Below are 13817 nucleotides of genomic sequence, written 5' to 3' on the forward strand. Positions count from 1 at the left end.
AGTGCCCTCGTTTGCGCAAACCCTGAATGAACTGAAATACTGTCCTTTTTGCGACAGCAACACCCCCACCCAAAAAAAAAAAAGGGGATAAAGGGACACCGGTGTGGTAACTTCTCTTCCCTTGATTGTACATAAAAAGTGGCTTAAGGTGTTTGTATGTATCAAAAGTATTCAATTAGTAAGACTTTCGAAATAAAGATGCACCAATGTGATAATTTATGTAACTCTTAATCATATATAAGATGTGAATTACAATGATTGTATGAATCAAAATTGTTCAATTAGTAAGACTTGCTCAGTAAAGAGACACCGGTGTAATAACTTATATGTAACTCTTAATCATACACTACGTATGAGGTTTCACAATCGTTGAATTAGTACATACTACTTAAAAGTACATTAATATTGTAATGTTTTTCTTCTGTTTTTTCCACACATAGAGGACAGTTGGGGGATCTTTCAGTTGGCCTGAAGGATGAGTTCTGTAATGGGATAAACAAAGGGGCACTTCATTGTATTGTGTTGTATGGTATCTTTTGTTTCAGTATTAATCTCAAAACCAGAAGCAGAAAACACAAAATTTAAAATATTTCTCTAATTTGTTTCACTCAAGATCATTTTCTACGTATCTAGTTTTGGAAACTCGTGGTTATCTGGATTAAAATCTCGAACCCGTGACCATTTTCATTCATCCGTGATTAGATAATACTTACTTTATATCTCTGATAATCGTTGGAGGCAGACAAATCTGCCTTACAATGATGCTGGTGAACAAGGAAGTCGTAAAGAAGCTTTGGACTTGTTTTGCTTTTAGAAACTAGGGGTTAACTTCTTCCCCATGTGATCAAATGCTCTACTGTTTAGAACTTTGTTTCCATGTTCTCATGATGCTATAAAATTGGTTTTCTTTCCAACTTCCAACAGAGCAATATAAAGTACAGTAAGGTTGTTTCCAGAATTAATGTTTTAGAGAGACAGAAGAAACACTTTCTTAAACAAAATCAAATGACATAAATTTGAACACTATTTCCGCCCGCTTCTTTTAATTTTTATAAGTATCTTTGAAGAATGAATAAAGAATTATCATACATAATACTAAGATGAATGAACACGATAATCTTTTCTTGTAAAGATATTTATAAGTAGCGACACGAGACGAGATGAACATCAAATTCAATAACTTATCGTATACAAATTTCATTTATTTAAACACAAATAATGTATGGATATAGATTTCTTGTTCAAGTTGGATAAGTGGACCACTCTCTCTATCAATATTTAGGTCATTTGAGGATCACAGAAACAGGCCAGGAAAAGGACACCATGTAATCAGATCACACCAGCACATAGGTGTTAGTTATAAATCACACCCTCATATTTAAAGCCCTTTTCCTGCTTAAATCTGTTTTTAAAGACCGGTACCTTCTAACAACTTCAAGTCCACGATCACTAGTGTCCATCTTCATTAATAGGACGGTTATAACCGTTTATTTGGTTTCAATCTCGAGTTTTTGTTTTCATCTGATCTTTCTTTATTTCTATCTTCTACCTTTAACAATCTTTCTTCATCATTATTCACATGTCATGTATGCGTTTAAATCTTCTGAACCGAAAATTTGCATGTTCTACGGTTTTAAACGAAGAAAGTCGTTCTAAACGGAGAAATTTGGAGAACCAACATAAAATTAATTAGCAATATAAGAAGTATTCTAATCTCTTATAATCTCATACAAGGTCCCTCATCCCATGAATACCATGAAAAAAGTTGAGGTTCCACCATAAAACTAATTGACAATATGAGGAGTATTCCAACTTTTTATAAGCTCATACAAAGTCCATTTTTCTATTGGACCCATTCCCAACACTAAACACTGTTAAACCTTGAAAAAAAAAACAAAAAGGCTAATCTTTCTTGTAAACACTGTTAAACACTTCATTTCTTTGTGGCCCATCTACCTCGGCAAATCCGAACGACCCGCCAAGAAGACGACGCCGGCTACGAAAAAAAGGAAACCGATACGCAGAAGGTCGAGTTCTCAGGCAATCAGCTGGTATTGCGCCAATCCCCAACCATATCTGGGTGAGAGTTCTCAGGCAAAAATCCAACATTTCTGATCAGATTTGCAATTTCAGGTCAGTTTTCTCATCTGGGGTTTTCTCAGAATTCAATTTTCTCATCTGGGCCGCATGCAATGCTTTTACTCAATTCGTTTTAGCTACATCTTTTGTAATAAATCTCAAAAATGCCTGCTTTTTGTAGAATCATAAAAAAGTTATGTGCTTTCTGGTTATTTTGCAGGGATATTTGGGTCATTGGGAAATCCAGAGAAAGAGGATTCATACTTATTTGAATTTGATTTTTGAGGATGGAGAATTCCTACTTGTTTAACACTACGAGGAGTTCTTGGTTCTTTATCTTGTTTTTCTTTTCCATAGAGTTAACGCCGTTTATAATTTGAAGTTAGTGTGGACACGTGTCAAAATCTGGTTATGTCACAGAGAGACCACAGGGAAATTTTGGCGCAGAAGGTTTGAACTCCTGAAACTCATCCTCCATGCATCCCGTTCCCATTGTTTCCGGTCTCTTCGACGAATTCCTCACCGAGACTCCACCACGAAACCACAGTTATCAGATCAGCAATCCAGTCCGACTCCTAGTCCCGACTCTAAACTTCCTATGGCGGACTCTCTTGTCCCCCTACGACACCTCTGCCCCCATCAACCCCAATTGCCTATCCACCAACCCCTCACAACAAAACGTTCTCTTTCCTTCTCTGATCTCCGCTATCGAGTCCAGCATTGTGTGGGACAGTGTCTACTTTGTTCGGATTGCAGAGTGTGGCTATGAGTACGAGCAGACCTACGCTTTCTTCCCCCTTCTTCCTCTTTGCATGTCGATGTTATCCCGCACAGGTTAGGCTCGGATTAGCAGTTTTTAGTAATACCCATTTGGTAAATTTTTTAGTTTCTGAATTTTTGAGCAGTACCCAATTTGCAATTTATGGCTTTGAGCTTTCCCAATTGGCAATTTGTGAACTTTGAGGTTATCCAATTGAAAATTTGTGAACTTTGAGCTTACCCAGTTGACAACTTGTGAACTTTGAGATTACCCAATTGGCAATTAGTGAACTTTGAGCTTACCCAATTGGCAATCTCTGAACTTTGGATAAGTGCTTTTTTACAACTAGGCAGTGGTGCTTTGTGGTTTCAGTTTTGGCACCATTGGTTCCGGTCATTGGGCAGAGAGCTGTGTTAGGATTATCTGGCTATGTGATCAACAACATTGGCTTCATGTTTGCAGCTGTTTATCTATACAGGTGAGCTGGTTCGGTTAGGATTTTTAGAAGCTCAATTTGATTAGGCAAACTTTATCCGGAGTATAACTACTTGGTAGCTTCAAGTGTGTCTCTTTTCCAACAATAGTTAGAGCTTTACTTGCACCATTTTACAAATGAAAGTAAATACCTTTCCTTAATGAGACCCTATTCCTCTGAAATTGGATTTTGTCGACAATCAAAGGGAAATAATGTTGGAATATATATGAATGAAGTTTCGAGAATGGGGAACTATAATATTTATGAACCTGGATTCAATTGGCTGCCCTTGATTATTTTGACATTGACCTTTTGTTTGGTTTAAAACTTTTGATTACTTATCTTCCCTTTGTCACTTTAACAGGCTTTCAGTTGTTATTTTGGACCATGAAGCAGCAGTGAGGGCTTCGATCTTGTTTTGCTTCAATCCAGCTTCCATATTCTATTCATCAATGTAGTTTTCCTGTTTTCATCTGCTTTATATTGTTGGTACCTATGCTATTGCATCAGGCTGGGGTTTTCATCTGCTTTATACTGCAAATATTCAGAGACATTGTTCGCCCTTTTTTCAGTTGGAGGATTGTATCATCTAATATCTGGAAAAGATGTTATTGCTGTTCTTTGGTTTGCCCTCTCTGGATTTTCAAGGTCCAATGGAGTGCTCAATGCTGGTTATTTCTGTTTTCAGACTATGCATCAGACCTATGATGCTGTTTTCTTGAGGAAGCATCCTTTTGTAGGTTTCAATTTTTTATTTTATTTATGATTTTTAAATTTGTATATATGAAAGATTAAGGGTCAGTATCATGATTATCAATAATTTATTTTGCCTACACAGTTCCATGATTATAAATTTGTTTTATTATGCATGACCTAATCAATATTTTTGGAATATTGTTTACCTTCCATTTTTATGTTGCCTTTCAAGACCATGTAATCAATTGTTTGCAAATGTGACAGAAAATCACAATCTCAAAGCAAGGAACCAAGTGAACAAAGATGGTCCTGCTCTTATCTCAGAAGAACGTAAATTATCAGCAAAGCGAGGATACTTGTCTGTTGCTGTGCTTCCATGTATTCTACATTTGGGATTTATGGCAGCCGCGGCGTTTTTTGTCATGCATGTGCAGGTTTGACTTTATTCCCTCTTAAAGTTATTTATTTTGCCAAAGAATTTAAGTTAGCAGTATTTGAAAAATATAAAATTCTAAATTTCAGCCTTATGATATGATGGTTGTCAGTAATTCTCTTTGACTTGACAATATAATTTTGTCAAATTTTTTGGGTTTATATTTGGATTCGGATGAAAACTCAAAAAAATTTCAATCATCATTGACATCATGATTTATCTTATCTTTCAATGGAAAGGCAAGCTAGTGGAAATCAGTTGCTTGATAGATGAATACTAACCAAGCATGTAAATATTAATCACGCTGAAGTTTTACTTTTTGAATACTCCAACCTATGCATGTATGTCCAAATTTGTATGCACCAAGACTAAAACTTTTCACTTAGTAGATGGTGTAAAGATACTGCCTTGTGATCAGAATGGCATAGCAGATTAGTGATTACTATCTTGGTTTTTAGCTTGTGCCGCTTATTGGTCTTATTTGGAAAATTGATTACCTTTGCTATTAGCTTCACTATGTATCCTAACTTTTGATGCTTCATGTTTGACAGGTTGCTACTCGTTTCTTATCTTTCAGCCCTCCCCTCTATTGGTTTGCCTCGTATATAATGAAACCCGTGGCACTGGTAAAAGATGGGGATATATATAGTTTGGGCATACTCTGCCGCCTACCTTCTTCTAGGCAGTTTGCTCTTTTTGAACTTCTATCCTTTCACTTGATAGTGTTCAGCTAGGAGTCTCAGATGAGAGCTTTTCAAAGTTTGTGCCTTTCTTACAGTCCCAGATTGAATTTCTTGTATACTGAAGGATATTCTTCTATTGTTTGGGGAGTTCCACTGCTTAATATCTTTAGTTGCTTGCCTCTGTATATAAGCATAGCGTGACTGTCTCCTGAAAAGGTGACAATTTTGTTCTTTTCTGCATGTTATATAGAGTTTTCACAAAGATCCACTTTGATCCATGTCCTTTCAATTTCATCGAATTAGTCCTAGTTTATTCAAGGACACACATATACAAGAGTAATATTCAACAGTGCAATTTAATTATGTCTCCTCTCTCGAACACTTTCATCTTGGTGTTGTTTTAATTCTTGCCGGCTATATTGGTGACAAAATAGTATTACAAGGCCTGAGGCCACATAGATGACAGAGGCAGCACACTTGAACCAGAGAGGTAATGGGATTGTGATGGAAACGAAGAACGTGGAGCCAAGATTCAAGTCTATGATACCAAAGCAGGGATAGAACAGAAGGTACTTATCAGTAAATAATATAGAACGGTTCTTATTATCAGTTTTACCCATTTTCATCTTTTCTTCAACATATCAATTGGTTGCTTCGAGATGTGACATAATGCCCATACATACATGTATTGACTTTTCCCTCTTTTATTCTTCAACTTATTTGCTGGCTGAAATAAAACCATCTGATAGGAGTGAAATCCAGGGTGAATATGAAAACTTATACGTTCATATATCAGCTGACACATTTGAGAAAGTAGTTGCAGCGGTTGCTATAATTGAACTGCTAGTCACCTCTGTATCAGTGAGTTTCGTTTTATGTTTAAACATCAAGCTTTACATCCAACAGTTTCTTATACTTTATTCTTTCATGCTATTTATTATGATTTCTACAGTTGTTTTCTCACTATCGTTACTTGAATTACTTCCATATAGGGAAATCTGGTAGCGGTTACCGGTACAGGTGCTTCAGTTTCTGGTGATAATGCTCATGTTCCTAGTCAAGTCCAGGACGGTACCACCTCTAATATGGTTCCGTCAACTGAGGTAAATCAGGGAATGGTGCAACCACTGGCAGGACCTGCACAAACTCACTGAATGGGCAGTTTCAGTACCCTGGTCCATTTTTTCTTGACGGGCGCATCTTCCGCTCCTGTGAATATGCCTGGCTTCAATCCGCTGAATTCTTCAAGACCAATTCTCAACAATCCATCCCGACCAATTCTCAACAGTCCATCCCATCTGTCAACATCACCTTTCAACCCCACAGACCTGCCTTCATCATTTGGGCTTCCTTGATCTCTTGTTTCCCCTAGACAACATCTCTTGTTTCCCCTATACAAAACCCACCAAGAACACAAATTTTGCCGCATACATATATGGCTTCCCAGGCTGAATCAGTTTAAAATAATGTTTCAGTTCCCCTCACATTCATGGGAAACCGACCCCCACAAATTTTGCACCTTCATTTCTGCAATACATGTCTATTAATTGTCCTGGATAACTGCCTGCTGGGAGCTCTACTGGATGGTCAAGCGGTCCACCAGCTCCACAACCAGGTGTTGCATCCATGCCGCCACCTCCAAATATATCAACGGCCAATATGGTATCTTCTATAAACCATTCTATTGCAGCACCAAGCTTTACTTTTATTCCACAACCTCAAGCGGGACTTCCTTATACATCTCTGCAAGCAAGAGTTTCAAGTTCTGTTTCTGGAAGTGTTCCAAGTTTTGCTCCCTTAGAACCATCAATGATGACGGCTCCAAGCCCTGGCATTTTAACTTTTCAGCCTCACGGACCACAGAATCCATCCTTCCAAACGGTTCCCCAGTCAAGCAGTCACTTCTCACCACAGAATGCTTCTCTCGCCAGACCAATGTTGCCACCTGCAGCACCTCAGGCACCGTCTTGCCAGTTTCCTCAGCCAGGCAGTCAGGTGTTATTGAGACCATAGCTCGGTGACGACATTGGGTCAGCATCCATCTGCTTATATATCTACTCCTCCCTACGCCAGAAATTCAACTGCCATCTTAGTTCCTCCCAGACTCGCAACCTTTATAGACTCCAGTACCGTTCTACCTCGGACACCAGTCGCCAATGAGACCGGCTAACTTCAATCCACCTCACCAGATTCCCAATTTGCCCAGTCCTCTGCCTCCAAGGCCAGGAAATCATATTCAAATTCAACAAAACTATCCTGCTCACTCAACTCAACCTGAGATCCCACGTCCTCCAAATCAACAGTTCAGCAACAATCTCGCATTTGCCTCTGGCAAGTCCGCGTCTGGTCCTAGAGGAGGACAGCAACTTTTTGATCCATTCTCTCCCACTGCCGCGAATCAACAGCGGGGTGGTAATCCAGGAAAGATGAGAAAGCAAGCGAATGATCTGTACTAATCGGATTTGATTCCGTTGGTTGGAGTTATACAACTTAGGATTTGGCGAAAAAGGTAACAAAAATGGAATTTGGTTTTTGTAGTCTATAGGTCATGTGTTGCCGTAATCTAATTTCTGATAGGACAATACTTCTTCGTTAAACACAGTTCTTCACTTTATCAGGTGAGATTCGACCATATAACTTCAGGTGCAAGGGTAAAAACGCTCTTACCCACTTGAGCAACAAGCCCCTTGGCTTTCCCATTCCTCTTTAATTGCATTATTCTCGACACATTAAATTAAATGCATTACTAGCTTCACAAGTCACAATCATTCCGTCAAGGGGAGGAATTACAAATGATTAGGATTAAATGACCTCGTTAAAATCTTGCTCGGAGAAAATCCAGTGGGAAAAACTCCAAACTTGGGAGAAAGAGTAGCACACTTGTATTACAAATCAATGTTGCCCGGAGAAAACCCAGTGAGAAAAACTCAAAACTTGGGAGAAGAAAGCTTGGCCTAGAAACAGCCATTGCTGTCGTCAAAGAATCGCTCCCAAAGCAGGACATAACCAGCTCTACTGTGTCAGCCACTGGACTCCCAAAGCGAAGAAGCATGCAATGCTGAAACAGTGAAACCCCAAAATCTTGAGGACATAAGTAAACTGCCAAAAAGATTTTAACTTCTTCTCTATTTGCCTTTGGATATATTATTTGGACATGATATCATGATCCCACAAAATATTGTGGACATGATGCCAAGATCCAACCAAAGATGCTTAACAATAATAATGAATATAATATTAATAATAATAATAATAAAACATTTCTTGGTACGATGATACCTCTAAAATCTCTGTATGGAAGGGATGTGGGATATTTTGTGCCAGTAGCGTCCTTTTCCTGGTTGGCATCTCTCTTCTAGCACTGGACACCCTTTGATGACTAATTCCTCTAGTGAAGGAGGCAGACCCTCCTCTGGAATGGATGCTAGCTTTGGACAATTCAAGAGATACAGAGATTGAAGGGAGGTGAGGAATTGAAAGCCCTTGCTGCTCAGTTTCTTCAGATTCGGGAAGCCACCTATTTCGAGTTGAGTGAGCGATTTGGGAAGAAGCGTCTCCATCCGGACCATGTCGGGTGGAAACGACACCGTATCCGGGTCTTCACCACTGATCCACAAATTTCTAAGAGAGGTGAGTCTGTGCAACCCCCACTCCAACTCCCACAATGACTTACAGCTCTTGACCTTGTTAATTTCAAGAAACGTGAGGTTGGGACGAAAAGCCAAACCTTCACGGTAGTCGATCCACAAATCCTCAAGAGAGTTGAGATTGTGCATGTCTGCGGGCAACGCCTCCAATTTCTCGCAATCTGTGATCCGGATATATCTCAGGTTGGAGGGTCTTCTCCCCCCACTCAGTCGCGGGATGGAAACAAGACTTCCACATTTGTAAATACTTAGCTGTTGAAGATTGCTGAGGTGGCATAAGCCATCCGGTAAGGATTTCAGATTTTGGCAATCCCAGATCCTAATACATTCAAGGCAGTGATTGGTGTTGTCGCCGAAGAACCCGTCCTCTGCGATTAGCTCCAGTTGTTCACAACCAAACATGTGAAGGTGTTTAAGTGTCCCGAGAAGCCGGCCACTCAATGATAACGACGTCAGAGATTGACAACTCCGGATAATCAAGTGCTCAAGACAAGAAGACGACCAAGAACTAACATCATCTACTAGTGATTTCAAACTTTTGCAATCACTTATCTCTATTTTTCTGAGATTTTGGGGAATCTGAAAATTTGCCAAATATATCAACGAATGACACTCGGTAATCTTGATGTCTTTAAGAGAAGGTGGCAGACCAACATCTGGAAAAGAAGCTAGACGTGAACATTTGTGTAAGCCAAGCTCTTGAAGAGACGACAACTGATTTAACCCCTTTGGTAGCTTCAAAAGATTTTCGCACTTGATTAACTCCAGATACTCAATCCTGCACTCCAATATTTGCGACTCCTCTGCTTCTTTTCCCAATTCTTCAACTAGAGGAGAGTTGTCTTCGATCTTCAAACGGTCAAGGGAAGTCAACTGCTGCAATAATCCAGCCTCATTCTTCAATGAAGACTTCAGCTCCTTACATCCATTAATCTTCAATTCTCTAACCTTGGTTAATCCCTTTCTGCACAATTCCCCTGTTTGCAGAGACCTCAGCTCCGAAATGTTTGAAAGACACAAGGACTCTAATGACTCAAACTCAACCTTAGCAGCTGTATGCACCAACGCTTTACAACCCTCAATGTTTATTTGACGAAGTTGTTTATAGTTGGCAATTGAAACCACCAATTCCTTACATTTAACAATTTCAAGCTTGGCTAACAGATCAAGGTTCTCTGGCAGCTTACCTTCCAACTTAGAACATTTTTTGATTGAAAGCCTTTTCAGGCAAGGGAAAACACCACTTCCGTGATCCAGTTGGAAAGGAAGCCATTCCTTCCAACGCTGCATATCCACAAACTCAAGAGTCTCTAATAGCGGAAATGGCAAGATACACTCTCCATAAAACTCAGCACCAACACTTCCCACTGCATTCATTCCTTCAATATAAAGTTCTTTGAGATGAGGCAATTGTCCGAGGGGTGGCAACGTTAAACATTTATTACACTCCTTCAAGCGCACAAGCACCATATTAGAGAACAAAGGACATCCCACCCATGATGAAAATTTCTTTCCGGCATATCTCTTGATGGTGAGCTCCTTGATCTTTGTATGAGGCTGTAACATGTCAAGCACATCGGATTCCGTTTCGCTTGAATGAGACCATTCTAGGACCAACGAATCAAGACTCTCCTTGCATTTTAATGTGGCCCTCCCAGCATCCTCGACATCAGTCACATTCTCCAATCTTGAGATGCACAATGTCCCTCGGAGATGCATCAAGAACTCTATCTCCCTTATCGCCGATTGATTACTACCACCACTCACCACAAAATTAGGCAAAGATTGAAGATTCACCAATTTACCTAGTTTTGGAGGCATTCCTTTCAACTGAGATGCACCTGAGTTGTTGAGATGGCGCAAATTAATTAGATTACTCATGTCTGCAGGCAATGACTTCAACTCACAACAACCTTCCAATATCAATGTCTGCAGGTTGTAAAGAGTGCTTGTTGATTTAGGTAAACTGGTAATTGACGTGTAAGAAAGGTCGAGATACCATAGATACCTTAAATCACCGACTGAGTTTGGCAGCTCAGTTATATGATAGCTATTAAAAGAGAGCACCCGCAAGTATTGCAAATTTGGCAATAAATCAAAAGTAACATGACGACTTAAATAACCATGAACATAATCCTTTCTTAGTGGCAGGAAGGTTCGCAAACATTTCACTTCAGAAAATGCCTCAAATCTTTTGACTCCATCATAATCACCTGTGATGTAAGACGAGTGGCGTGCCTTCGGAAAACGTCTAAGTTGTACACCATCATCATTTTGCTTATCCTCCAATCTAAAACAAATTGCTCCAGCTGCCCATCGTGCTAAATCACCAATGAGGTCATGCATCACATATTTTGAAGTATTTTCGGTTGACTTTTGAAACAATGACCTAGATACGAGCTCCCGAAAATAATCAGCACCTAAATCTTCAATTTGCTTATTATCTTCTGGTAGGGGAAGAATAAAGCCCTCGGCCATCCATAGAAGGATCATTTGCTTCTCTTCGAATTCATAGTCATTTGGAAGTATTGAGCAATAGGCAAAGCATCTTTTCAAATGTGAAGGAAGATAAAAGTAGGTTAATCTCAATACTGGAAGTATGTCTTGCTCATTTGATAGACTCCACAGTTTGTTGTTCAATATTTCTTCCCATTCGTATGTTTCTTTACGAAGTAGAACACCACCGAGAGTCCTCGCGGCCAAAGGCAATCCCCTACACTTTGCAACAATTTTCTCCTTGAGTAACTCGTAATTTGGTGGTTTGTCGTTGTTAGAATTTAAGAATGCATGCTGCTCAAATACTTGCAAACAAACATCATTTTCCATGGGCTCCAAATTGTGAACCAGCTTGGCAGCTCCCATCATTTTTGAAACATCTGTATCACGTGTTGTCACAATTATCTTGCTTCCTTGTGCTCCATCACGAAAAGGGGACTGCAGCTTCATCCAATCACCGTAGCTACACGTTTTCCAAACGTCGTCTAAAACAATTAAAAACTTCTTCCCCGCTAACTCCTTATGCAGATCATCTTGAACCTTATTGTAATCTTCTGTGGCACATTGCCGAGATGTGATTGATTCAAGAATTTGCTTTGTCACTTTTCCAAGGTTGAAGTCGTCAGATACGCACACCCAAACGGCTGGTTGAAACGTTTGGGCTGCAATCATATCTTTGAGTACTTGTCCAGCAAGTGTTGTCTTTCCGACTCCAGCCATACCAACAATTGCAACTACATCGAAATTGGCAGCACGATGCTCTTGTTTCGACAGCAGCTCAACAATCTGCCTTTTGTCCTCATCCCTTCCAATCACAGGTCCATCTGGTTGACTGGAACTAGGGGATATGTTTTGGCGTGCCGTAATAGTCGACGTCGCAGTATCAATTCTCAAACCAAGCTGGTCTTTTCGTTCGGATATCTCTTGTAATCGCTCGGTAATCTTCTGTATTTCCGAGTTCATTTTGAAGTTGGAAATACGATTAGGAATTAATTTCCATGCTTTGCTTGTTGTGCTGGAATGAGCATGTTGTATCTGACGTTTCAACATTTTAGCATGACATTTATCCAACACGTCTTCCGCATCAAAAGCCAAGTCCCTGAGATCATCGAGCCAGAGCTTCAGTGCGCTGCTCTCAGCCATCAGTTGCCTTTCCTCCGCGTCATGCAGAACCGCTCCAATTGCAGACAAGGTGGCACTCCATTTCTTCAGATTTTTATCAACGCCCTTTACGCGTCCACAGTACTTGATGACCTCGCGCTGCGCCAACTTGCTAACCAACACTCGGAGAAATGCCACAAGAAAAGCCTCTGCCGCCATAGTTTCTTGAACTGGATGTCTGATCCGTTGACCAATACCAATTAAGATTCACAAGTAGTCACAGCTGCACAATTAAAACAGATAAAACTAATTATTGGGTACACATGGGCTCAATCGGGTATGTGAGTCGCGTTACGTTTTACTGTCAAATAGTTCAATTATATTAGTAATAAGACCAGATGCGTAGCGAGAACTTACATGGAAATCGTCAGATCGTCAGATCAAGAGAACACTTGCTTCCCGGGATCAAGTTTTAGTTGAAGTTGAAAACTTTAGCGCATTTGAAATAAGGCTGAGTAGTTTCCTGGACGCTTGAGCTCTCGAGCTTAAAACTGCACAAACTGTTGAACCACGTAAATATATATATATATATATATATACATGTATATATGTATATATAAAGCTGCAAATCCTGCAATTAAGATGAAGAATATGAAAATAAATATAATTGGAAGAAGAACTTACTGCATTAATTGAAATTTTCAGATGATTATGAAGACGAAGTCACTTGAATCCATCTGATCTGATCTCGTATTGTCAGATCAAGAGAACACTTGCTTCCCGGTATCAAGTTTTAGTTGAAGTTGAAAACGTTAGCGCATTTGAAATAAGGCTGAGTAGTTTCCTGGACGCTTGAGCTCTCGAGCTTAAAACCACACAAACTGTTGAACATTAAACCACGTATGTGTGTGTGTGTGTGTAAAACTGCAAAGTCTGCAATTAAGATGAAGAAAATGAAAATAAATATAATTGGAAGAAGAACTTACTGCATTAATTGAAGTTTTCAGATGATCATGAAGACGAAGAGACTTCAATCCATCTGATCTGATCTGATCTGATCTCGTAGTGGAGTCAAAAAATCCAAATTTCAGACGACAAAGACTTCAGAGCTTTCAATAGTTCAATTTGCTCTGATAAATCATCCTGTCTGTTTTCTCTATCTCTTCATTGCCGCGGGGCATAATTTTGTCTTCTACTTTTTCCTCTGTTTAATAAAAAACTCTTGTCCTAAGAGCACAGCACAAAGCACAAGAAACAGCACATGGTTATAAAGTCAAAAAGCTATAGTGCATTGTAACATGGATTTCTCAAAGAATAACATAAACCTTACTCCTCGTTAAAAAAAAAATAAAAAGAAAATAAATAGAAAAAATATATATAAAACCAAACATTTCTAATACAAAACCTCAAAGATAAGAAGCTACAAAACAAACAAATTTTAAGAATT

The 13817-nt window shown here is 39.4% G+C and overlaps 2 protein-coding genes and 1 pseudogene across 5 annotated transcripts in view; 2 read left to right on the top strand and 1 right to left on the bottom strand.

Moving 5' to 3' along the window:
• Window positions 1–1589: 1589 nt before the first annotated feature.
• Window positions 1590–4050, top strand: LOC103954029 (GPI mannosyltransferase 2). The gene is made up of 4 exons (XM_048570016.1): window positions 1590–2133; window positions 2300–2913; window positions 3212–3317; window positions 3679–4050. The coding sequence occupies exons 2-4, from the start codon at window positions 2556–2558 to the stop codon at window positions 3770–3772; spliced, it is 558 nt and encodes a 185-aa protein (XP_048425973.1). The 5' UTR covers window positions 1590–2133; window positions 2300–2555; the 3' UTR covers window positions 3773–4050.
• A 225-nt stretch (window positions 4051–4275) lies between these two features.
• LOC125470676 lies at window positions 4276–7756 on the top strand (annotated as a pseudogene).
• A 166-nt stretch (window positions 7757–7922) lies between these two features.
• The window catches only part of LOC103954084 (putative disease resistance RPP13-like protein 1), a 36105-nt gene continuing 30210 nt past the window's right edge, over window positions 7923–13817 (bottom strand). Inside the window, exons 1-5 of one of the 4 annotated variants that reach the window (XM_048570004.1) lie at window positions 13357–13646; window positions 13055–13235; window positions 12788–12921; window positions 8406–12653; window positions 7923–8184 (exon numbers count right to left, since the gene is read on the bottom strand). In XM_048570004.1, coding sequence (XP_048425961.1) covers window positions 8408–12589 — 4182 coding nt within the window. In that variant the 5' untranslated portion in view covers window positions 12590–12653; window positions 12788–12921; window positions 13055–13235; window positions 13357–13646 and the 3' untranslated portion in view covers window positions 7923–8184; window positions 8406–8407. Of the gene's footprint in view, window positions 8185–8405; window positions 12654–12787; window positions 12931–13054; window positions 13252–13356; window positions 13647–13817 lie in introns of those variants that run through there. The other 3 variants (XM_048570002.1, XM_048570003.1, XM_048570005.1) reach the window with 3 other exon arrangements.

Source organism: the organism of the source record quoted next, unplaced genomic scaffold (genome assembly GCF_019419815.1).
Source record: "Pyrus x bretschneideri cultivar Hongxiangsu unplaced genomic scaffold, Pyrus_bretschneideri_v1 Contig51, whole genome shotgun sequence".
Lineage (NCBI taxonomy): Eukaryota > Viridiplantae > Streptophyta > Magnoliopsida > Rosales > Rosaceae > Pyrus > Pyrus x bretschneideri.